A 26,662-nucleotide genomic window follows, 5' to 3' on the forward strand; every position below is an offset into this window, starting at 1 on the left:
GTCTGGGTGTTCAAAAGACCCAGATGAATATATGTAACTACAAAAATTACATCTATTACAGTGAAGCGTAGCAAAAGTCTCATTCATGCATGCGTTTTAAGGATTTCTTGTTTTTTAAAGAAAAACCCAGTTGATCCCCTACAATATTCCTAATTTCAGCATTACTAGTTAAAATAGGCCAGTATTTCTTCATCACATCAGTTATTACATTAGCATTACCAGTATAATGCATTGGCATGCATACTATATCATTCTTATTTGTAGCATAATCTAAATGCTCTTCGAAGGGAGCAAAATAAGGTTTAGCTGTTGCTGGTCATAAATAACAAACATTCTGCAGTATACTATCAACTTCTTGTTCTCTATAACCTCTCTCTTTCAATCAATCTCTCAAACAACAGATAAAAGCTTCATAAATAGCATCATCAGGGTTCAACCTGGACATCCTCATACCTTGGCCTTTCACTATATTCCTGAAGATATGTCCAGAATGCATACTCCTTCAATGTAGGAGATTGTTCATAGTACAGTCCTTTCTATAAAGAGTAGTACTAAAAAGTCCATAAGACGTCTTGAACACCTTCACATCCAAATTATTTACTTCCTTACATGATACATTCATATGGAATTTTAGGAAGGATGTACTAGTATTAAGAAAATCAACAAATAAATGTAGTTCCATTTCCGTAGCTTCCCATAGCAAAAAAGATCATCCATAAGCCATCTATAAAAGACCACTTGCTGCCAATTAGAAGTCTTAAGGAATGATGTATTTTCCCTTTGGGCCATTACTAAATTGGCATAACTATTTGCAATTGATGTACCCAGGCACACACATTCTCTCTGAAAGTAAATTTGTTGACTAAACCTAAAGATGTTATTCTCAAGTATAATCTCCATGAGCATACAAATCATTTCTATACCCACATGCTCATAAGACCCGTGTTGTATTAAGTAGTATCTTAACATTTCCATACTTGTAATATTCGGTATAACTGTGAATAGTGAGCAGACATCCGCTGTAACTAACAACAAATCATCACTAGGTTTTTCCATTCATTAACAAATTTATACAAATCTTTCAAAAAAAATATTTAGAGTCCCTCAAAACATGTTCATTCATATTCAGTACAGGTCTTTAACATTTCTCTATATAAATAGATAGTGGCTCTGTACACCATCCACTTCCTGAAACAATAGGTCAAAATGGTGGGTGTGTGGGATGCTTATGAATCTTAGGAAGTCTGTACATAAGAGGGACTACTAGATTATCTACAACAAAATAATTGAAAGGTCTAAAGTAATACTTCTGTATAGTAAGGTGTCATATAATACATCATAAATTTTTGAAACCATCCTATCCACTTGTTAATTTTTTTATAAACATTATCATTTTCTAACACAGTCATAAATTTTATATAGTATTCATGGTCCCTCACAACAACTGGACCCCCTTTGTCTGCAGGTTTAATTATAACAGTCTCATTGGTCTGCAATGACTTTAAGGCCTTCCTTTCATCCACATTTAAATCTGTACTTGTTCTCACATTTTTTAAAGCAGCTGAATAGAAATCATTCTCACACATTTTACAAAAGGCTTCTAAAGTGGTATGGTTTAAAAGTTGGAAAGTGCCAGGGTTTTTTAAAACATTGCAAGAATTATGCCCTAACATGTTTAGAAATTAACCTTAGCATAACAGTCCTGGCAAACATTTTCAAGTCAGGCACTCAAGGCAAGCTTCAAGGTGGCACCATTGGGTTTGCAAACATTTTAATTTAAAGATGTCATTCTCAGTCATGTGCACATTTGTCAGTAGCTGTGTAAAGTCAATATCAATATTCGCAGGGGGCATATCCTCAGATGTTATCCTACCTCTTAAAAGTGGGTTATTTTGGCTCTTCAAACAGTCATAAAATCTTTCCGTAGCAGTCACTAGGCTCACATCAGGAACATAATCAAGTTCAATGTCTTTCATTCCGCCTTCATCAATTATTCCAGTCAGCCACAGAAAACTGGTGCAAATCACAATAAAGGCAGCAAGGATGGCAAATGACTCACCCATACAAGTGCTAATGCACTGAACTCCATTTCTTTACCTGAATTCAAAAATCCTGGTACAGAAAAAAGATGTAGGAACTGCACTTCATGATCTTGCACCAAGGACAGCTGCCTATTTCGCCTCACTCTTGCCATTCTTCTGCATATACAAAGTATCTCATAATCTCACAGTAGTGTTACTGTGAAAGTGCTAACATTGGTAATAAAGTGTTTTTTTTTTTTTTGTTCATAAAGTTTTTATAAAGTTTTTTTTGCTGTCTGATTGGAACTGCAACCACCACATTATATGACTCAGTCTTATGTGTTTGTTGGATTTAAATTGGATAGGCTGTAACAAATTGATCATTACAAATGTAGCAATCAGCTTGCAACAGTTTAAAAAACAGAAAAAATATTTTTTTTTGCTCTTTCAATGAAGATTTGAGGCAAGGAGGGGGACATGTATCTGCCTTGATGTGTCAATATAATGGCGCTGACCTTTTTTTTGTGAGTAACTGTGTGTGTGTGTGTGTGTGTGTGTGTGTGTGTGTGTGTGTGTGTGTGTGTGTGTGTGTGTGTGTGTGTGTGTGTGTGTGTGTGTGTGTGTGTGTGTGTGTGTGTGTGTGTGTGTGTGTGTGTGTGTGTGTGTGTGTGTGTTTTATCTCTGAGGGACTGCCTACTGTTTGCAGGGATAAACTTAGACTCCCCTGTCTCACTGAATTTGATAAAGAGTATATCAGAGAATGAAGTAATGAACAACTTGCTTTTCAATATTAATGCTGTGTTTAAAATGGTAAAATACATTTCAGTGGGGGTACTATTTCTTTGCATGCTGTATTCTGTAGAGTACTACAGAATAATTTATAATTTTATTTACTGAATTATGAATTTCAGTGATGTACTAAATAATAGTTTATAATTTTATTGATTGAATTATAAATTTCAGTGATGAAAAGAGAAAGAATGCTGTTAAAACATTGTTATTATTATTTTTTTTTATTTAGAAATTTGTGAATTCCTTCAAATACAGAATGTTAAAAATGTCAGGAAAACAAAATACAAAGAAAATCAGCAAGCACGATATGACTGTGAATATAGTTATTTTACTCCACAAAAGGCATCAAAAGGAACTGCAAAATGTCTTTCATCTGGTTGGTCTGTTGAACCAAGCTGTAAAAGTAAGTACTGCATCTAAGTTGGTGCAAATTGTTAAATAGTTAATATTTATTGTTTAGACAATGAATATTTTAAATGTGTTTTCTGTCTCTTTTTATCCTAGTTCTGGTAGTATAATATATATTTAATTATTTCATGTATTTTACCATATGTGCACAACTTGCTTATCTCGTTCAGTATGAATTATATGGGAATGGAAACAGGACAATAATGAAACAGAACATACACTGTAGTTCTTAAGCAACAGTACTGACTTTTCTATGAATTGTCATCCAGAAAAAGCTGAAGTCCGGCAGCTACCATAATGTGAATTGAAGGTCATACTGCTGTAGATTGCACTGGTAATTAAAGACAGGATTTTTTAAATCCTGTTTTAAGAAACACTTTTGAAAGGGGCTTCAAATGTCATATGAGCACTGAAATGTGTTAAACTTATGCTTTTCCCCCTAGAAGAATTCAGAGCAGTCAGACTCAGAGGTAGTAGATCTTTTTATGTTTTTAGCTTTGTTAGGGCCTGTATAATGGGCATCACGGTGATGGAGCAGTTAGATTTCCCACTTCTGCTTCACCATGTTTGTTCCTCCATTCATTTCTTGGTTACAATGCTATTAGTGAGGAATATGTATGTTCTGTGTATGTGTGTGTGCATTTGTGCGTGTGTGTGTGTGTGTGTGTGTGTGTGTGTGTGTGTGTGTGTGTGTGTGTGTGTGTGTGTGTCTGTGTATGTATGTATATGTGTATGCTCTTGTGTGGTTTCTGCAGTGCATTCCAGTTTACTCTTGTATTAATTCATTAGAGTGTCTAGCACAAGCTGTACAGCTTGTGCTAAACAAGCCCTTTTCCCATGACATGTTCATTTGTGATTCAGAGATATGTTAGCTGTGATGGGGTATCTGCTAATTTCCATGTCTCAGAATCACATTTACTGCCATTGCTGATCTGCACATTGTGGTAGTGAACTGTTGTCCCTGTAGGCAGTGGTAGACCCCCTCCAATGACTGTCTGACATATATGACATGAACACAAACACTCATGCACGCACACACACACACACACACACACACACACACACACACACACACACACACACACACACACACACACACACAGACATACACCACAGTCCCTGTACCTGTACCTAACCTGTCAGCAGTCCTGTTTACCCCCACCCTCATAATAGCTGAAGTGCCTTCAGGGCACTTTTGTAATATACTGTGGTGGCTAGTGTAACCCCCCACACACACAGATTCCCATACTACTGTTGGTACCCTTGTGGCACTTTAAGAGCAATTCCTGGTAGTCTAGTGTATCTCCCTAAACATCACACTGCTGTTCTGATCACAGTAATCCACGATCCCTGTACTTCAACCCACCCATGATCCCAGTACCATGTTCATGGTAAGTGATAGAACATGGCCTTTTAGCCATGTTCAGTACCATGACATGGAAGAGACAGCCATGCTGATCTACATGGCTGAGATGTTTCTTGAATTACTCAGCTGTTTAGATGCCTTCCTAGAGGTGGTTCTGTGAAAAGAGCATATGTCTACTTAGCATGTGCCTCAACCCATAAATATCTCATTAGCAGTCATCACGGCTGCTGGGCCAGCCCTATGTTTTCCTACATATCTTCGTGGTACAGAACCATACAGTACTGTGTTAGGGAGGTTACTGAATTGAGGAAAGGTACTGTATGTGTACACAGATGTGTATACTTAACAGAACCTTCTTTAATCCCTCTCCCCACTGGAATGATTGGTGAACTGGTAATATTAAATTGGCTCCAAAGTATGATTGTGAATCTGCATGTATGAGAATGTCAGTACTGAAATGCACTGATGATCCATCTGGGGGTGATTTCCATTTCATGCCTGTTGCATGCCAGATCTGATACACTGTGACACTGAACTGAACAAAGTATGTGTAGAAAATGTATGGAAAGATGGGATCACTTTTAGCAGAAAGATTGCCTCAATAAGATATAATCTTGTTATTTAGCTGCACCTAGATGTAGCAGTCCAAGTTGTCTCCTGTGCCTGATCTTTATAAATAAGAGCATGTCTACTTTGAAATGTTTTATTGAACCATATTGTTTATAGTGTGTTGTGTTACAATGGACTTTAATGACAGAGCTGCCTGGATGTGTTCTTTGAACACCATATGCATTTTTGTTAAACTTTAATTGATTATGATAGTATGACACATTCACCCAGTCAACAACAGAGTGAATATGTATTTATTTTATATTTGTTTACTGAGAAAGTCTGACTCGGAACAAAGACAATTTTCAGAAGAGGCCCAAGGAGAAACACTCCAGACATATGTCTTTGTAATGTGGGAAGAAACAGGAGTACCCAGAGAAACCCACACGAATACAGGGAGGACATGCAGATTCCACACAGAAGGCACTATAGCCAGAGAACCTCTTGGTGTGCGACAATGCTACCACTGCACCACTGCGCCGTCCAGATAAACATCTTATTTTTTTCAATATCTTTCTCTCTCCCGTTGTGTAAGAAATATATATATATATATATATATATATATATATATATATATATATATATATATATATATATATATATATATACATACACACACACACATATATATATATATATATATATTATATAAAGTAATGTCTCTCTCTCTCTCTATATATATATATATATATATATATATATATATATATATATGTATATATTGGTCACTTTCATTTGACCTAAAGCTCATTTGCCTCTACAACATTTTCAGGCAGCCCAATTGCCTGAGTGTTCATTTGCCCGACAATTAGAAAAAGGCAAATAAAAGGTATATGTCCTTTTCCCCAAAGTAGTGCTATTTTCATCAGATAGTGCACATTTTCATCATTTCAGTTCGAGTAAGTCATTACTCGCAAAACTGATTTGCAGAATTTTGATAGTAAATCAACAAAGTCATGTTTCATTTGCTTTTAAAACTTCCTAAATAATTTTTTGGAGGTGCGCCATGTTGTCAGATGTGCAAATGAATGTGGAAGCCTGTTGTGTGGATGTGTGGAATACATTGGTGAGAATGTTAAAGAGGAGAGGACCAAGGACTTTGAATTATCGACATTGCAACTTTCATTGTATTGAGTGAACAATGTTTTTAATTTCCAGCCTTTTTTTTGAGTAACTCATTACTTGAACAACTGTGAATCAGAGTTTTGATAGTAAGCTCTCTCTCTCTCTCTCTCTCTCTATATATATATATATATATATATATATATATATCTATATATACAGTGTATCTTCTTCTTTTGGCTCTTCCAGTTAGGGCTCGCCACAGTGGATCATCTGTTTCCATTTCTTCCTGTCCTCTGCATATTGATCTGTCACACCAACCACCTGCATGTCCTGTCTCACCACATCCATAAACCTTATCTTAGGCCTTCCTCTTTCCCTGTTACCTGGTAGCTTCATCCTTAGCATCTTTTTCCCAATATACTCAGCATCCCTCCTCAGCACATGTCCAAACCAACATAATCTTGCCTCTCTGGCTTTGTCTCCAAACCTTCCAACCTGGGATTAGCCTCTAATATACTTATTCCTAATTGTGTCCACCCTTGTCACAGCCAGTGCAAATCTTAACATCTTTAACTCTGCCACATCCAGCTCTAACTCCTGCCTTTTTGTCAATGCCACTGTCTTCAACCCATATAACATAGCTGGTCTCACTACCAGAATACTACTAACAGACTACAAGAGTGTAGACCTTCCCTTTCACTCTTACTGGTACTCGTCTGTCACAAATCACTCCTGACACTCTTCTCCACCCAGTCCTTCCTGCCTGTACTCTCTTCTTCACCTCTCTTCCACACATATTTAAACTCATCCACCTTTACCACCTCTACTCCCTGCATCCTCACCATTCCTCTACCCTCCCTCTCATTCACACATATATATTCTGTTTTAGCCCTGCTGACCTTCATTCCTCTTCTCTCTAAAGCATATCTCCACCTCTCCAGGGTCACCTCAACCTGGTCCCTACTCTCACTACATATCACAATGTCATCTGAAAACATCATAGTCCATGGGGCCTCCTATCTAATCTCATCTGTCAACCTGTCCATCACCACTGCAAATAAGAAAGGGCTCAGAGCTGATCCTTAATGTAATCCCACCACCACCTTAAACGTATCTGTCACTCCCATCACAGTCCTCACCGCTGTCACACTACCATCGTACATATCCTGTACCACTCATACATACTTCTCTGACACTCCTGACTTCCAATACCACAACTCCTCTCTAGGCACCCTGTCATATGCTTTCTCTAAGTCCACAAAGACACAATGCAACTCCTTCTAACCTTCTCTGTATTTCTCCAGCAACACCCTCAGAGCAAATATTGCATCTGTAGTGCACTTTCCTGGCATGAAACCATACTGCTGATCACTAATCATCACCTCCCTTCTTAACCTAGCTTCCACTACTCTTTCCCATAACTTCAAGCTGTGACTGATCAATTGTATCCCTCTGTAGTTACTGCAGCTCTGCACATCACCCTTATTCTTAAAGATAGGTACCAAAACACTTTTTCTCCACTCCTCAGGCATCCTCTGACTTTCCAAAATTTATATAGCAGGAAAAGCGTCTGCATTCTGTAGTCTGGCCAAGCAGTGAACAAGTATATATTTCTTTTAATACAAAAACAGAAAATATCATAATCAGGCAGGTGATCCTGCATTGTTAGAAGCCAGGAAGAGGGAAAGAGCATGATTTTACTCATGTTGATTTTACTTTTATTTAGTAAAAAAGTAGAAACACCGAGCCATTTGTTCTTTTATTAGAGATGACTCAAAACTGCATTTTAATGACCACTTGATGTTTGCATGCCACTGGCCAACTTCATACATTTGTCTGTGCATGGTCCATCACTGTAGAAGCATTATGGGAATTTATAACCTCAAGGAGTCAGGATTAGTGAAATTATATTTATTTAGTTCCCATTCGTCGAATGACAAGTATATGTGTGTGTGTGTGTGTGTGTGTGTGTGTGTGTGTGTGTGTGTGTGTGTGTGTGTGTGTGTGTGTGTGTGTGTGTGTGTGTTTGTGTGTGTGTGGTAGCAACAGCCTGAATTCCCTACCCACCACCATTTGTGGACGTTTTGCAGATTTTTGCCTCATATTTTTGTTCTGTTCTATTTCTCATAAAATATGTGGTTTCTGAGCTTTGAATTCCTTAAATAGATGATGGTGCAGTGGCAGCATTGTTGTCTCACAGCTACTGGTTTGATTCTTGGTTGGGGGGCCTTCTGTGTGGAGTCTGCATGTCCTCCCTGTGTTTGTGTGGGTTTGCTGTGGTGTCCTCCCATGTTACAAAGACGTGTCTGCAGTATTTCTCCCTGGGCCTCTGCTGAAAATTTGCTTTTGTTTCAAGTCAGACTTTCCTGGTTAACAAATGTTAATTAAATAAATAAAATTGACAGGCATTTGAATTTCATATATTCATCTTATAAACTTAGAAAATTGCTAGAATAAAAGGTTTTGTGTTATCATGTACTTTCTGAAGAATTCTTCAACTAGGATGCTTTCTGCAGAACTTTGGGGATTAAGGGGTTAAGGGAAATGGGAGATACTGGAGGGCCAATCATGCAGGATAGTGTCTCTCGGTGACTCTCCCAGTGGGGAGATTAGGGCAAAAAACCTGCTGTACTTGTTTTGAGGAGATGCAAATAGGTCACAGCATGGCTGGCTCCATTGGTGAAAAATCATTTTTTCTGAATTCTTCTTGAGACACTACTTGTGAGGTAGTAGAATAGACCTGCTCAACTTGCCTGCTATCACATTGGATTTCTCCAGAATGTGCATTCCTATCAGAAATCGGCTGGATGAAATCCCCACTGCCAAACTCTGATATCTTCTCGAAATAAAGGGTAAGTTCTGGTTCCTCCTTGTTTGTTGATGTATTAAACCACAAATATATTGTCTGTCTGAATCACAATTTTCTCAGAAGGGAGAGAGTCTTGGAAGCCCTGGAGTGCTAACAGCACTATTCTCATTTCCAGGACATTTGGATGGGTGGTTGGCATAATGGTTAAGGTGTTTACCTTACAAACACAAAGGATTCTCACATGGGGTAACTGCCCAGTCTTAAAATGACCAATAAATGGCAGATAGCCTAGTGCACATCTATGAATATATTGATATGTTACTTGACCTCTTCAGGTGACCATGTGCCTTGCACTGTATTTGCCAGAAAGTGCCGCCCCAACCCAGTCTGGGATGTGTCCATGGTCACCATGGTCTTGGGATGAGGAAGAATGAAGGGACTGCACTGTAGAACCTGATCCGAGTAGATCCACCACCAAAGGTATCTTATCTAATTCTTATCTAGGCAGACATATAGGTTCATAGGTTCATAGGTAGGTACTAGGCTATTGGCCCTAGGGCCTATATAAGCCTAGCCAAAAGGTACCCTGGCTTTTGCCACCCAAGAAAATTATTTTCCTGCTCCCTTGTTGAGTAGAGCCAAAGAAGTGATCCCCAGGGTGAATTTCCTATCTCCCATCCAGTCATCAAGATTTGTATTGAAGAGTGCTAATGAGTAGCTTTGTTTGATATAGATAGGTAGTTTGTTCCAGAGTATGGGAAGTCTCTGGGACAGGAATCTATCCCTCCAGCATGTTCTGTTCATTGTGGTGACAAGGTTTAGGTCCCTAGAGCATGTAGCTCAGAGGGATTGGGATTTCTTTAAGTGGAGCATGTCCAACAGCTCTGGGTTTGACAGCTTTGTATGTTAGGCAGAGATTGCCTCTGAGTAGGTGATATGTGACAGAATAAAGCTGGAGTTTTTTGAGACAGTTTGTGTAGTGCATCTGTTTGAGGCTGGTAATCCTCTTTGTGAGGTATTTCTGAGGCCTTTCCAGTTGTTGTAGATGTCTTGTGAGGTACATACCAAAAGGGTGTTGTACTCTATAATGGGTCTAATGAGTGACGAGTAGAGGAGGACAATGACCTATTTTTTCCTGGATGAGAAACCTTTTGTGATGAGATGTGCCACATAGAAGGATTTCCTGACTACTGTGGTGATGTGATTATCAAAGAAGAGACTACTGTCCACCTGTGTTCCATGGTCTCTTATCACACTTTCGGTGTTAAGTAGACTACTGCCTATGTGGTAGTTCAAGGGTACAGAGTTTTTACCAAAAGGGATGGCAATGCACTGTTTGGCATTGAGCTTGAGGCCATGGCTTTGACACCAGGCATGTGTCTCAGTGAGGCCCTTTTATAGGATGTCCACATGGTTAGAAGTTTTGATTATGGCTCCTAGTTTGTAGTCATCTGTGAACTTTGTTAGCCAAAGACCTTCTGTGTTAGTCTGTACTTCAGAGAAGTAGATACCAAACAGGAGAAGACCCAGGACTGAACCCTGTGGTACTCCACTTGTCACTGGTCTGAAGTTGGATTTGGAGTTTGCTACTTTCACAGTGTGGGTTCTGTCAGTGAGCCAGTTGGCAATCCATCTTCTGACATAGGAATTTATGCTTAGTTTAGTGAGTTTATCTATAATTCCAGAGTGGGGGATAGTGTTGAAAGCCTCGGCGAGATCTAAATAGGCTGTGTGAAAACCATACCCTCATCTATAACTTTGGTGACCATTTCAAAGAAGTCTATAAGGTTTAGGAAACATGATCTGCCTTTTTACAAAGCTGAACTGGGTGGGATCCAGACTTTGTAGATTACCAATGTCATTGTTTATAAGTTCCATGATACTTTCCATAGCCTTGCAGACCAGGCTCATCAGGCTAATGGGCAGTAGTTCCTGGGGTCCGTGGTGGCTCCCACTTTGTGGGTGGGATAACCTTCTCTGTGCACCATTCAGTGGGCACAAAGTCTGAGGTGAGGCTATGATTGAACATGGTACTTAGGTGGGGTGCCAGTTTGTTCTGTAGTTCATGTAGAACGCAGCCTGGGATGTTGTCGGGTCCCATGGATGCTGTGTTCTTGGCTTTGGAGAGTGTGTTTTTTAGCTGTGCAGCTGTGATTGCAGGAACTTTGCATTCTTCCGGTATAGAGATGGGCCCTTTAGGGGATGAGAGGGGGGTAAGAGGGGGATGAAGTTAGCAATGAAGCTATCTGCCAGGATGTTGGCAATATCAGTTGGTTCTGTATATTTAGTGCCTTTGTGCTGTAACTCAGAGCAGGTCTGAGTGTTGCCATTGAGATTCTTGACATAGCTATAGAATGCTTTGTGGTTGTCCTTAGAATCAGTGGTGATTTTGTATTCGTAACTAGCTTTGGAGGATTTTATGAGGGATCTCAGCTTCTTACTGAGGCTGACCAGGGAGTTCCTCCAATCATGGGATTTTACTCTTTTTTACAACAGTTTCTTTCTTCTGTTGTACAGTTTGTTTATGGCAGGGGACCACCGGATTAGCTTCCTTTTTTTGGAGGATAGCATCTTGGTTCTGTTAGGGATTGCACAATCCATGCACTCGTGTAAGTGCTTATAAAGTACATTTGTGTAGGATTCAGCAGTTGTACCTCTATTGTACGTCAGCATGGGTGTCGTGAAGTTTACCACTTCTGTCTTAAGAAGAGTGAAGTTGGCTTTGGAAAAATTTTTTACTGTGGTTTCCCTAATGGGGGGTGGGATGTGGATGTCTAGGGTGATTAGTTTGTGGTCGGATCTGACCAACGAGGAATTGACCTTTGGTGTAGAACACTGGTTGCCCATATTGGTAATGACAAGGCCTAGGATATTGCTGCCTCTGGTGGGGGTGTGTATAAATTGATCCAAGGTATTGGAATTTAAGAATTCCAGAAAACATTGAGCACAAGAGCTGGTACACGAGTAGTTTTCCCAGTTAATGGTGGGGTAGTTGAAATCGCCCATTATTAGGGTGTCATGTTGTACCCTAATATTTTCCAGTGTATCAAGAAATGAGGAGTGGGAATCCTGGAGCATGGTAGGGAATCTGTAGCAAGCTACAATTTGGATTGCGGTCTTGTCCAGAGTTAATTGCACTTGGATAATCTCAGATGCATTATGCTGAGCAACTAGCCAGGAGGTGTGGATATCCTTAATGAATGTGGACATGTCTTTAGTGTTTCGGTCCAGGTTAGGTGGCCAAAAGGTGTGGTATGAATTATAGCCTGATAATGCAGGGGTGCTCTCTGGAGCCTTGAACCAGGTCTCTGTCACTGCACAGATGTTGATGTTCTCCATTTTAAGGAGTTCCTCAAGTGAGTACATTTTGAGGTTTAGACTTCTAGTATTGAGTAGCATTACCCTCAGATTTTGCTTGCTTGTACCTGTTACGGTGGTTAATTTGTCATTTGAACCTTGCCTAAAAAAGGCACTATAGGGGTGGCAAAGGCCTTAGCCAGTATCCAGAATCCCAAGGGCAACAGGTGCAGGCCATCCTTGACAAAGCATTGTGGTTTGTCGATCATTTCATCCCAGGCAGACAGATACTGGATCCCCTTAGAATGACATCAGAAGCTTAGCCAGTTGTTGAAGTCAATCATTTTGTCCTTGTTCTGTGGTGTCATTCTGAGTGATGGCAGGATGCTACTCAGGGCTAGGGTCATACCTGCCTGGGCTACAAGTTTGGAGAGCTCCTCCATGTCTCTTTTCATGTAGTCCAGGGAGGTATGTCTCAGGTCATTCACACCAACATGGACAATGACAGTCATATTTGTACTTGTGGTGGAGTGACCTGAATGCGTGCATTATGTGGCAGATCCTGGCACCTGACAGGCAGTAGACAGTAACTTTCTTCTTGTTTAGTCTGGTGAGTGGAACATCAGTGTGCCTGACTATAGAGTCACCTATGACAAGAGTGTTGGATATGTTGTTATGCCTTATGGGCTGTGGTTGAGTGGCACACTGAATTTGTGGGCTATGTGTCATTTTCAGCACAATATCCTTGACAGATTCTCTTCCTCTGTCAAGAGTACAGAATATCAGATTTCAGGTCAGGAGATGGAGAATGGGCCACTGATTTGCTAACATCCATTGAAGAATCCTCATATGAAATCTTACTAGTAGAAAAAGAAATATAGAAGCAAACATTCATCCCAGGGCCTGTAGGATTAATTGGGCTGAGACTGCAGAGCTTTGAATATTTTTCCTGAAACTGTACTTTTTTGTTGCCTCAGATATTAACAACATTTCTCAACTGAAAAACAATGAACTCAAATACTGGTGCCAGCTAACTTATGAATACAAGACTAGTTCAATGGATCATATTATACAGGAATATACACTTAATAATTCCTCATAGTTAGATATACAAACACTTATACTATATCTTGATAATAAGCTGAAACTAGCTTCACCAACTAGCAAACATGACACCAAGATATTATTACAATTTCTTCAATCAACATTATTACACCAGCATACATATTCAGGTAGTCTCTCCTTTATTTATAGACTTTTAAGAGAAGAAACATTTTCTTGCACACATAACTACTGGAGTTATTATAGTTTAATTACTCATAATTCCCCAAGTGAGCAAGATAAGGTTAATATGTTACAATCAGCTGGGAAAGTATAATTTTCTCTGAAATGGAAGATTTACACATGGAGATTCATGAATAGATCATTGTATACACCACAACTAATGGACAAAATTAATAAAAAAACAGAATATCTGTAATAGATGCAACTCTAATGTAGATACTAACTGGGCACATATGTTTTTTGACTGTCCAACCTTAAATATATTTTGGAATAGAGTAAATGATTTTTTTACAAGCACTTTTTTCAGACAAGTTCATATTGAATAAATCATTAATCATATTTAATACACCTGTTCCACAATGTGTTAGGAAAACCAAATACTCATTACTATGGACTATATTGGCAGTGGCTAGAAAGATCATAACAAAACATTGGATTTCAAAACATCCTCCTACATTCTCTGAGTTTACTAATTTATTAAAAGAAGTTAGTCATTTACAGATAAGAACCATAACCTCTAGAACATCTAGAAAGACATATGAACACCATTTATGGGTTAACTTACAAAATATGTTGGAAAAAATGATAATTTTGCATAAAGGTAATTGACTTTCCTCGTCATTCATGAGAACAAGTTACAAAAGGAAGGTATACCTATAGGGTATGTTAATGTATAAATACTGGATGCCTAGGTACATACTTTGCTTTGTTATTCATATATTAATATTTAAATGCTATAAATACATGTTATCAATTTGTAAATCTATAATGTAAATTATCTTATATATGTCTATGTGATTTTTCATTATAATCAAAATCAATAAAACTGTTAAAAAAACACCAGAAACTGATATCACATGCTTTTTAAAGGGCACAAGCTAAACATACATAAAGCTTATACAATTTGAATGAAACCTGTAAAAATACAACACACTACCAATGTCAATTCATTGTTCTACACAGCTGAAGAACAGATAGAAATGTAATAACATTTGAAACATACCTGCACAGTAAGGAAGATGGTGACTGAGTGAAGAAGGAAAGAATCATGAGGGGTTATTTACCATACATTCTGCTACAGTGACCCTCCGACCCTGAGGTCAAATTAGGACAGAGAGTAGTCAGTCTATAGCCATTGCAAAGTAAGTAGTAGAGAGGTATTAAGTAGAATAGGTTTTCTTTCATTTCCTAAATGCAGAAACCTGTCAGCCAGTAAGACTAAGTAACTGACATATACAGTGTAAACCTTTGGTCAAGAGAAAAGACACTGACCATCTTAGTAAGTGGTCCTTAGAGTGCAAAGACAACTCTGTTGGAAGGGAGGGATGTTTAAAACTAATTTCCAGCAGAATCAGATAAGTATTTTGCTAGATGAAGTTAATACCCAGGAAAATTTTGCAAGTTAAAGTCACTTGCATAGTCCAAAGACAAAATTCTGAATGCAAATATGTGGCAGTTGGCTGTTGTGGCATAGCGTCTCCATATTGGGGTTGAATTTAGTCACCAGAGGCTCAGAAAGGAAAGAAAAGGAAAGAAAAGCATAAAACTCTACGCATCTTCTCTCAGTTTATAAACCCAAAAGGAATATTAGCAAACTACTTTACAAACATTTTGTCTCACTAAATTGGAACAAACTCCATCTCCATATTAGATCCAATCTTTCCTTTCCTAGTTTTAAAAAGGAGCTTAAATCCCACCTACTAAACTTGAAATTATACCATTGCCTTCACCACATGTAGTCTTAGTCTGATCTAGTGTTTAACCTGTTGCATCTCCTAACTTTCTTTCTCTGTTAGTAACTTCTGCTTAAACTAACCTCCTAAACCCTCAGTTCTACTACTATAACCCTACTATAGCCCCCTCCTTCGTCTCCCCCTCTCATTCTCCACACTATCTATCTTTCCCCCACTTCCTATCAATGTCTGTACATTTTCCTTCTTTTAAAAAATGACTATCTTTTTGTTTTTACTCTTATATGTAGTAAATTTAGACCACTGCTATCAGTGCAAACCTTAATGTTCATATTTTTTCTTTTGTTTTTCTCTTTATAATTAATTTTCTATTCAGTTGTTATTTTTAATAGTTTTTGACCTGTATGTTTATCTTTGCTTATTGGAGCTCTTTCCCCTTGGGTCTCCACTGAAAATGGGTTGCTTACTATTAATGTAATGCAAATAGTTAATAACCTTTTCTTTTTTACAATTATTTTATATTGTGATTGTTATTTAATATTTGTATATTGTCACTTTATCTTTACTTGTGTTTGCTGGGGCTTTTCCCCTCGGGTCTCCACTGAAAATGGGTTTGTTTGCAAACTCAGTTGGACTAACCCAGTTGACAAATGTGAAATAAATGAATAAAATTAAACTGTCATATTATATTGAGACAATAACGTTAATCCTTACAGTTAACAGAGAGAGAAGAAGGAGCAGAGTGAGACAGAGAAAGAGAATGTGAGGAAAGTATATGAATAGAGAGATGGTAAAAACGTTTATCAATATAAGCTGAAAGTAGGTTCACAAGAGATATACCACATATATATAGAACAGTATAGAACAGGTTGTCATAACATAGCACTACGCTAATAAGTACAATATAAAACTATCATTTAGTAACACTGATAGGATTAACCAGTATCAAAACAGTACATATATATATATATATATATATATATATATATATATATATATATATATATATATATATATATATATATATATATATATATATATATATATATTTATGGATTCACTTTATAATGCCAAATTTCTAAAAGATCGAATTTCATATGGCCAAGACCATATGATCAAACTTTTGGAGACTTGACATCATAATATAAATTAAAAAAAAAAACAAAGAAAAATCTTTCTCATCATTATTGCAGAGGTTCTTGCCTCCCTGCACCTCCATACCCCTGCTACTTAAATATTCCAACTCTGAGATCGCACTACAGCAAGGAAAAGGGAAATCTCTCATTCCACACTGTATCCAGATCTCTGTTCACAATGTTGAGATTTCAAAAGTTTGATCATATGGTCCCGGCCATATAAAATTCAATCTTTCAGTATTTCGGCATTCCTATAGATATATATATATATATATATATATATATATATATATATATATATATATATATATATATATAGGTTCATAGGTTTATACTAGGCTATCTGCCCTAAGGCATTTATAAGCCTAGCCCAGAGTTTTTGTGGCTTACGCCACACACACACACATATATATATATATATATATATATATATATATATATATATATATATATATATATATATATACTCACAAGCACACACACACACACACACACACACACACACACACACACACACACACACACACACACACACACACACACACACACACACACACACACACACACACATACACACACACACACACACGCAAGTCATAACACCAGAAACTGACATTATATGCTTGTTAAAGGGCACAACATACATAAAGCTTATATAATTTAACTGTAATTGATACAAACACAACACACTACCAAGGTCTGTTACACAGTCTTAGAACAGAAATGTAAAGGCATATGAGACATACCTGCACAGTGTTAAAGTTGGTGACTGAGTGAAAGAGGAGTGAATAGTGAGGGGATATTTAGCAAAATATTCTACTACTATGCAACTTGGATAATTGGATGGGAAACCGGAAATTCATCCTTGATTTGGCACCTATGTCTCTAATGGACACAGGTCATGTGTAAAAGATTCATCTCCTAGGTCTGTGCTTACACTTAACAAGGGTATCAGGACTTGTCAGAGATTTGGAATGCATGACTAGACTTAAAAAGGCCCTTGTGGTCATTATCCTAATAAACATCTATTTACCTATGAATGACAGTGACCCTTCCACTCTCAGGTTAAATTATGACAGAATGTAATCAGTTTATAGCCAATGTAAAGCAATGAGAAGACAGGTATAAAGCAGAATAGGTTTTCTTTCATTTCCGGAGTTCAGAAACCTGTCAGCCAAGAAGACTAAGTAAATGGCATACACAATGTCATCTATTGGTCAACAGAATGAACAATTGACAACTTAGTAAGGGGTTCTTAGAGTACAAAGACAACGCTGTTGGAGGGGGATTCACATTAGTACAGCACAGGCAGGCAGGCACATATTTGACTAGATGAAAAAAACGAAGCTGCCAAGGCAAGGAACTTTTGTTCAAAAATGATACATAAACTTCATCAGACAACTCATTCCTGCTTCAAAAACCTTAAAAATGTATAGCAACACTTCCATCTAGTGGAAAAAGGTAGTAAACACATTGTTAATGAATCTGCAAATCATTCAGTGAAAGAAAAGCACCATTATACATTTAAAAAACATTAAAAACACACAACATTAGCACTTTGGCAGTAGCGGCTCGTGACATTGGACTGCAGGACTGCAGCCCCCCCCCCCAGCTGTGTGAAGAAAAGAAAAGAACATTTAAGTTTGCAAAATAAAATATTGAAATTAAACTAGCTGACTAGTGCTGTTGTAAATGAGTCCGACTGACTCGCAAAGTCCTGGAACTTGAACTGCGCATGCTTGTTGCTTGGTGAGTTTTTTTTTTTTTTTTTTTTTTTTATGTTTCTGTAAATCTGGACTGTCTCAGACTGCTGTAAAGGCAGTCCAGATTATGAAGAGTACTGCATCAGTGTGATCTGCCCAGAAGTCTGTGCAGTAACTGCACAGTAATGTGGAAGAGGGTCAGACTGCCACGTCCGCAGTCATGTATGTGACATGAATGGCAGGATAGCTACTGATTGGTTCTCGCTTTCTTTCTGAAAAAGAGAGAGAAAAACAATCAGTAGCAGGCAGCGAAGGTTACTTGCTACAGGTGTGCTACCATTGCAAACAGCTTTCTTATACTTACGGGCTACGGAGAAAGAAGAAAGAGTTCTGAATCCTCCTGAGTCCTGACCTAGCTACTTCATTTGCTGTTCATGACAGAAACAGACAGTCTTGGTCACTCATCATTTGATTTTTTTAAACTTGTGGTAAGTCAAGTATCTGACTCACATGCATCATCTGTTTTCAGAAAACTTTACATGCCTATCACCTATTATCTTTCACAGCAGGACACATTGTGCTGCACAGTTTGCAGAAAATCTTACATGCCTGTGGCCCATTATTTGTTTTTCAAAGCAGGACATATTTGTGCACACAGCTTTCAGAAAACTTTTCATGCTTGTGGCCCATTACCCATTCTTTTACAGCAGGACACATTTGCATGTCATCAGGACTGTGTGCTGTTTAACTGACATCACTTCTATGTATTGTTCAACAGTCCCCTTGGTCTGCTGGGGGTGATGTTCCAGCCACATTTGCTAGCTGCAGCTATTGCAGTGCAGCTATATGCTATCAGCAGAGGCAATGAGTTACACTGATGCTTTACTGTGCTTTTGGACTGCCACAAGTTTTATTCTGAGTGATTTCTTTTAGCTCGGGTATGTTTTTTTTTGGGAGGGGTGTCATGTCTGTCTTTTGAATGTAATTTATACAGTTATTTTTTATAGTTCATTTAGTTGGAAATGTAGTGTTTTTATGAATTTTAAATTAAGTGTAGATTTGGGTTTGAAGGTTTGTTTTAGGAAAGCTAGGGTTTTGAGGTGAATGTTAATGTCCCTTATTTCTGTCTGAAGAGTATAAACATTTTCTTAACTTTTAGGAACTAGTATAAATATGTTGAACACAGGGGAATTTTAGCTCTAATAAATGCCCAGGGTATAGATAAACTGCTAGTGATGCTGATACACCAAGAGTTTAGATAAAAATGTATTGACACAGTGAGTCAGACAAATGTTTTCATCATGCTCTTTCTATTATGTCTTCTATTAAATTGCAAGTTTAGGCTGCTAATATTCATTGTTTAATGACTAAATAGTAACTCTTTATATCCCTAAATATGAATAAACGAATGTGTGAGCTTTCAAAATGTGCATACTATACCTGGCTGTAGAAACAAGAGCAGTTTCCAGATTAGTGAGCAGCAGATTATACCTGCTGCACTCACTCTCTACCACAGGCAATGGGAGTAGTCCTTGTAGTTTGGCATATAGGGGATTGGGGGTATATGATTAGCTGGCAGACCTCTGGAATAGTGCAGTAGTGTCATGTATAATAATACCTTTTGTACACTGACCTGCTATTGTGAACTGTGTTAACTCTGATACCCTTTTTCTGCTGCTGTGTTGCATGCATTATGTGTACCAATTGCAGAGTTGGTATTAAGTAACATACCTGCACTCTTTTCTTTATCAAGTAGGTGTAGATTTTTTCCATGCAGGAATACATACTAACTCAATATAGAATTTACCATGTTTGTGAGCCACACTGAAAGTATTGCCAAATTTGCTGACCTTTTTAACCAAACAAGATTCAAAAGATTATGCTTGTTTTTATGATTTCATTGGTGTGTTGGACTTGCATACTTTTATTTTACCATGCAATAAATATGGTGTATATTTTACTTTACTTAACAGGGAAATGAACTGTACCACAGAGATCTTTTTTTGTATTCACAACCTAGATATAGTCAGATGAAAAATGCGTACAGAAAACAGCAAAGCAAGCCAGAGATGCAAACCAAAACAATACTGGGAGGAAGAGAACTTAAGGCACAATAAAGGGTTAAAAACTCAGAAAATGCTATAGTTCTGAGAAAAGAAAAACTGTTGTGAGTTTATCTTGCAAGGACCTTAACTATTGTTTTTACAAGTTGTCATATGTTAGGTAACTGCACCAAGATATTTCTATTTAGCTTTAGGCACGTGAGTAAGGGCAGCACACATTTATATCTGAATGGTTCCATTCCAGTTCTTGCTAGGCATGCTTGTGAATGATTAGCTAGTACATACAGTGGTGTAGATTCTGGATAATTTGCCAATCACCTTTAAATGTACAGGCACCTTTGAGTGGTTTGAAAAACTAGTTGATTTTGTTAAACTTATGGCTACATATGTTTGTAATAGATTGACAGAGTTTAGCATACAATAGACATGGATGGGAATTTACTGGATGATATTATTAGTCAGATGTATGTTTATATTTATAGTGTTTTGGTTAGATTATTGTCAAAGGAAAAAACTTCAAAGACCAATACACTTAAGGTTCAGGTTAAGGCACTTTAATTCTTGTGGCAAGGAGACAAAAACATGCATGCAAAAATATACAGAGTTTGTCTGATTAGTAACAGGAAGTGAAGCCATTCTTATACTGTTTTATAAAAGCATTGCCTTCTAAGCTGACGTAATTAAACACAAGCCTACAATATTGTTTTTCACAGCAGATGTTCATGATTTTCTGCTGACATGACATAACATTTCTAGATTCATGAGAAAACCTTTCGAAAAATAACATGGCCTTGGAGACCAGCAGCAAGTTGCAATTATTTCTACAGTGCTGTGTTACATTTCAAGGTACTCTACTCATTTGAGCACAAAGCAATCACAGATTATAGTTCATATTCTTCAAGCAGTCTTTGTTCTATTTTATCTATTCTTCCTGCAGCTGTGTATGTTCTCATAACACAGACAGGGCTAATTGTGTAAGTTTAATAACATTATAGAAAGCAGTATTGTTCTATTCATTATTTTCCTAACCTAGCAGAAAATCATCTGCTTCTCAGTACATTTCCTAAGACATAAACAAGATTTTAGCTGTGCTGACAAAATACAAGGTCAGAAAGCATTTGCCATTAATATGGATTTGTGCAGCATGAAACAGAATAAATGTATTAACCCTTTTGGGCTTCTAAAAAGCACTAATACACACATATTAATACATATTTTTCTAACATTTCCCCCTATTAATACTATTATTCTACTTTCAAAAGCATAAACGTTTTTTTTTTTTTTCCTAACCTCTTCCATTCAGGATTTGCAGTTAAGAAAGTCATTCAGTTTAACTCATGAAAGCATTTCAGTCTTCAACAGTTCATCAAACTCAGGACCTTGATATAAGGTTTCAGAAACCGACAAATCTATAAAATCTTTGATTAATCTTTTCATGCAGGGGATGCCACAACAAACACATACTCCCAACAGGAGCATTCCTACACAAATAGCAATCAAGATGTTCATTAGGATGGTACCCCACCCCCCCAAACCATTTCTGGAAAAAGTCCATCAGTGGGTTTGGGCCTGGTTTGGTCATGGCCGACACTTGCTGAATCACCTCAAGGTGATTATCTATCTCATGCTGATTGTCAGGAATGTACAAACAGCACTCTTCTTGGATTAAAGTGCACGTACCACCTCTCGCCGCTAGGGTGAAGTCAAGAGCCATGCGGTTTTGAAGCACCACAGTTCTCATGGCATTCAGTTCATCAGTCACTAATTCAAGAGCAGAAAAAGTTGCATTGCTCATTACTTTGAGGAGTTTAGACAGTTTTCTCAGCTCCCAAATCGATTTCACTGCTCCATATGCTGGTAGTATGCCTGCCCACGATATGACAGTGTCACTACAGTCCATATGTGTTAGTTTATCGCCCATGGAATGATGGTTTCTCCAGCCCGCCTCGATCTGTCCCACTGGATTCTCAGGTTTCCAGACAGGTTTCTTGGTGATCTCTTGTGCATTTTGAATTTTACCTTGAGGCAAAACTGCAGTGTGTCGTATGGCCGGAACCAGGTAACCCAAAAAACAACTGCCGGACCAATTCTCAGGTAACCATTTATAGGCCTTTTTGCCACACACAAAATAACAATCTTCTACCTTAGTAGTAACTTTACTATTAACATATACCTGCCCTGCATGAAACATTTTCCTATCAATTATAGACAGTTTTTTAAAAAGAACTTCATTATGTTGTACTTCATTGATTGTTTTATGCATCAGTTCAAGAAATGAATCATAGTCTGTATTACAATAAGAACCTGCATTATTTGCTTTAGTGTAACATTTGTAAGGAACTGTCACATTGTAATTGCTCCAACCCACCTGAGCAGTATCATTTTTGTAAAAACACACATTTCCCTTCTGTGGAACAGACAAGTGCAATGCTATTTTATCTTGTGATTTAACAGTTGTGTTGTCCTAGATTAAATTTTCCCAGGTCTCATTGACCCCTAGGGGAACTGCAGTCATTAATATTCCCCCATATGCTGTTGGCAAAGCTGTACAGATCCAGCAATTTGAAACATTAAAAGTTTCAGCATACACATATTTAATTACTTGGTAAGTGTTAAAGTTTGGGTGCCAGTATATAAGTAACGCATCGCGTTTATTCAGTTCAGCTTGTGTGGCTGGAAAAAGGAAAGGCCACAACAAAAAGATTAATGTCACCAGTATAGTTAACAGGATGATCATGCAATATTTCTGTGGTTGTTCTGCATTCCTGTTTGCTCTGGATTTTGTCATTTTTACTCTTGTGGTGTAAGAGTAACAAGATTTTTGTCTAGTTTAAAGTTTTTAACCAGTTTACAGTGTGTCAGATGAATCTGGGGCATCCGGTCCATGATCTTGGCTGCAGTGGGTGTTGACAGTAGCACTTGGTATGGCCCTTCCCACTTCGGTGATGTCCAGTTCTTCTTCTTGATGACTTTCACCCAGACCCACGTGCCTGGGACTACTGCTGCTTCTGATGGTCTGGTTTGTTCTTTATCTGAAACAGAATTAAACTGCAAAAGGTGTTTAGAATTCAACAATCTCCTCATATACTCAGCAAGTGTACAGTCAGCTTCCTGGTCTGCGGGCATGAGAGGTTTCCACTGAGGTATATAATACGCTCATCCAAATAACTTCTCAAAAGGAGTCCATCCCTTTGCATTTGGAATGCTCTCATGCTCAACAGTGCCAGGGACAGACAATACACCCAATTTCTATGTGTTTGCTCAATAAGCTTCCTTAATTTATTTTTCAACATCCCATTGTGCCTCTCTACCAATCCTGCAGATTGAGGGTGATACGCACAATGATTTTTCAAAGAAATTCCGAAATACTTGCTCAATTGTTGTATGGTTTGGTTTACAAAATGTGTGCCATTGTCACTGTAGATCCTTTCCGGTATGCCAAATCTAGGAATAATTTCTTTAACAAGGGTCTTCGCAACAGTAGCTGCATCTAGATTTTTGGACGGAAAAGCTTCCACCCATTTGGAAAACATATCTACAATGACAAGACAAATTATTTTCGCATTTGTTCAGTTCTGTGAAATCCATACAGACAGTATGGAATGGATACAGTGGTGCAGGGAAACTCCCTTGCTTGGGCTTTAATGCCCCTTGTGCATGATGTTTATTACAACGTGACATGACAAACAAAAATTTTAGTGTGGTTTATGAATCCATATGTTGTGAAAACTCGGTTCACTAACTGTACCATTCCCCCTGTTGAGACATGGCATTGCCCATGGCTCAACAAAGCTGCATATCTAAACAAGTTAGATGGCAATATCGGTTTTCCCTCTTTGGAGATGTACAGCCCTTCCTTGAGAACTGCTCCTCGTTTTATCCATCTTTGTTTCTCGACCTGCGTAGTAAGTGTCTGCATTGTTTTTAACATTTCTAAGTATAAAATCTCAGAAGGTTGTAATTCCTCATTCAAAAGAAATGCTTCTGAAGCTGCCTGCTTTGCAGCTGTATCAGCCCTTGCATTACCTTTTGAAATTCTATCCTGTTGCTTGGTATGAGCTATGCATTTACAAATAGCTACTTTCTGAGGTAACTGAATAGATTCTAAAAGATCTAAAATAAACTGTGCATGATTGATCGGTTTGCCAGTAGATGTTATCATTCCTCGATTTTTCCACTGTTGCGCAAAAACATGTACAGCAGAAAAAGCGTACTGGCTATCAGTAAAGATGTTCACACATTTACCCTTTGCTAAGGTACATGCCCGTGTCAAGGCAATCAGTTCTGCTGCCTGTACAGATAAATTGTGTGGTAAAGATTTTGCTTCTACAATCTCAGTATCAGAAACTACTGCATATCCTACTAGTTTCTGCCCTGTGGGACCCCTTTTGCATGAGCCGCCCACGTAGTATGTCACCTTGGCATCATCCAAGTGAACATCCGTAAGATCTTTTCGAGGCAGTGTCTTTTGCTCAATCTCCTACAGGCAGCTGTGCGGTGTGCCATCTGCAGGAGTTGGAAGGTAGACGGATTTAAAGTTGTGCATCGTTCAATTGTCATATGAGGTTGGCTCAACAATATAGTCATACAGGAAAGATGCCTAGCAGGAGAAAGATATGCTACTTTTTCTTGCAGTAAAATAATCGCGACTGAGTGAGGCACTCTCAATGTGAGAGGGTGGAACAACACTACTGACGCCGAAGCCTGTACTGCCATTGCAGCTGCGACTACTGCCTGCACATAGTGGGGCAACGACCGCGCCACTGGGTCCAGTTGTGATGAATAGTAAGCAATGGGGCGTTGCTTATCCCCATGCTGTTGTGTTAGCACTGATGTCATATAACCTTGCTTACAATCTACAGTTTGAAAAAAACGTTTATGATAGTTTGGTAATCCTAAAACTAATGAGGATGCTATCAACTGTTTCAATTTGCAGAAAGCAGATTCTGCTTCTGGTGTCCATTGTAATAAATCGTGTGCTGCCATAGGCTTCTTGTATATCAAGTTGGTCAGCAGTGCAGATTCCAAAGCATAGTATGGAATCCAGCTCCGACAAAAGTTGGTCGTACCCAGGAAGGACATCATTTCCTTCTTGGTAGTGGGTTTCGGTGCTTGTAAAATCTCTATTTTTCTGTCCTCATTTAATGTTCTGCCCTCTTTGGATATTACATATCCTAGGTATCTAACTTGCGTTTTCCAAAGCTGCAATTTGTTTTTGTTTACTTTATGTCCCTGAGTGGCTAAAAATTGTAGCAACGCTATGGTATCTTCTTTACAATCTTGCTGGGTGGGGGCTGCCAGCAGGATGTCATCAACATAAAGTAAAATCTGACTGCCTCTCGGTGGGGTAAGTCCCACCAAGTTGCTTGCCATCTCTTGTGAGAATATTGTCGGACTTTCACAATATCCCTGTGGTAGTCACGTATATGTATACCTTTTCCCCTGAAATGTGAATGCAAACCAATGTTGCCTGTCAGGGTGTATCGGTATCGAAAAGAACGCATTGCTGATATCTACCACAGAAAAATATTTCTGTTGAGGCTTCAAATCATTCAACAGGGTGTGTGGATCTGGCACCGTAGGTGCCCTTGGTATTACTGCATCATTTACAACTTGTAAATCTTGGACCATACGCCATTCTCCATTTGCTTTCCTAACAGGAAATAAGGGTGTGTTACATGGTGAATCAGGTGATTCCACCAGTACTCCTTCCTTAAGTAAAGCTGCTATAATAGGTTTGATTCCTACCTCTGCATCTTTTCACAAGGGATACTATCTCTTTTGTGGTCTAAATGCTGACTTTGGCGTGATAGTAACTGGTCCTGCTGTACGAATAAGTCCTACATCTGATTTGCCTGTTGACCATAGTGTTTCTGGTATGCTTTGTAAGGCATCTTCTTCCTCTTCTGATAAGAGTGCTAATCAGCTGTCCTCGCTTGACTGCAAGTGTACAGCTGGGTGTGTCTGTGTTATCCAATTTAACTTCTGCTTTTGTACTCCCTGGTCTGATAGTTCTAACTCTGTCTGTTTTTCGCACCTCGTGACTTTTTCTCCTAAGTCTGCCCATTTCACATTTTTGTCCTTGGTTAAGCTTACATGTGGTAATCGATTAGATTTATAAAGTGCAAAGAACTCCTGGGGTAATGAACTACACTGTTCCCTTCCATATCCCAGTACAGAATACGCAATACTAATCTGTTTGCACAGTTTCTAAACAACTCTTGTTCATATTCCTTGTCAGGTCCTGGTGTGCTACAATAATACAGAGTACAGTGCAACAAATGTTGTTTATCACTGTCAAGGAAGGGGAACTTGCTGATGGCTACATTCATTAGCTCTTCGGTTACTGCCCCTGGACCAGTCGTAACCAAGTCCTGGCTGTACCAATAAAATGTTTCACCCTCTGATTGCACTGCAA

The 26,662-nt window shown here is 38.3% G+C and overlaps 1 protein-coding gene across 1 annotated transcript in view; it reads left to right on the top strand.

The window, feature by feature from the left end:
• The window catches only part of LOC122814271 (coagulation factor XIII B chain-like), a 573,198-nt gene that overhangs the window by 138,833 nt on the left and 407,703 nt on the right, over positions 1-26,662 (top strand). The window contains exon 3 of the mRNA XM_044086864.1: positions 3,043-3,216. Within this exon, the coding sequence (XP_043942799.1) occupies positions 3,043-3,216 (174 nt within the window). The remainder of the gene's footprint in view (positions 1-3,042; positions 3,217-26,662) is intronic.

The sequence above is a fragment of the Protopterus annectens genome, chromosome 10.part0 (assembly GCF_019279795.1).
Source record: "Protopterus annectens isolate FY-2018-M chromosome 10.part0, PAN1.0, whole genome shotgun sequence".
In the NCBI taxonomy this organism is placed as follows: domain Eukaryota; kingdom Metazoa; phylum Chordata; order Ceratodontiformes; family Protopteridae; genus Protopterus; species Protopterus annectens.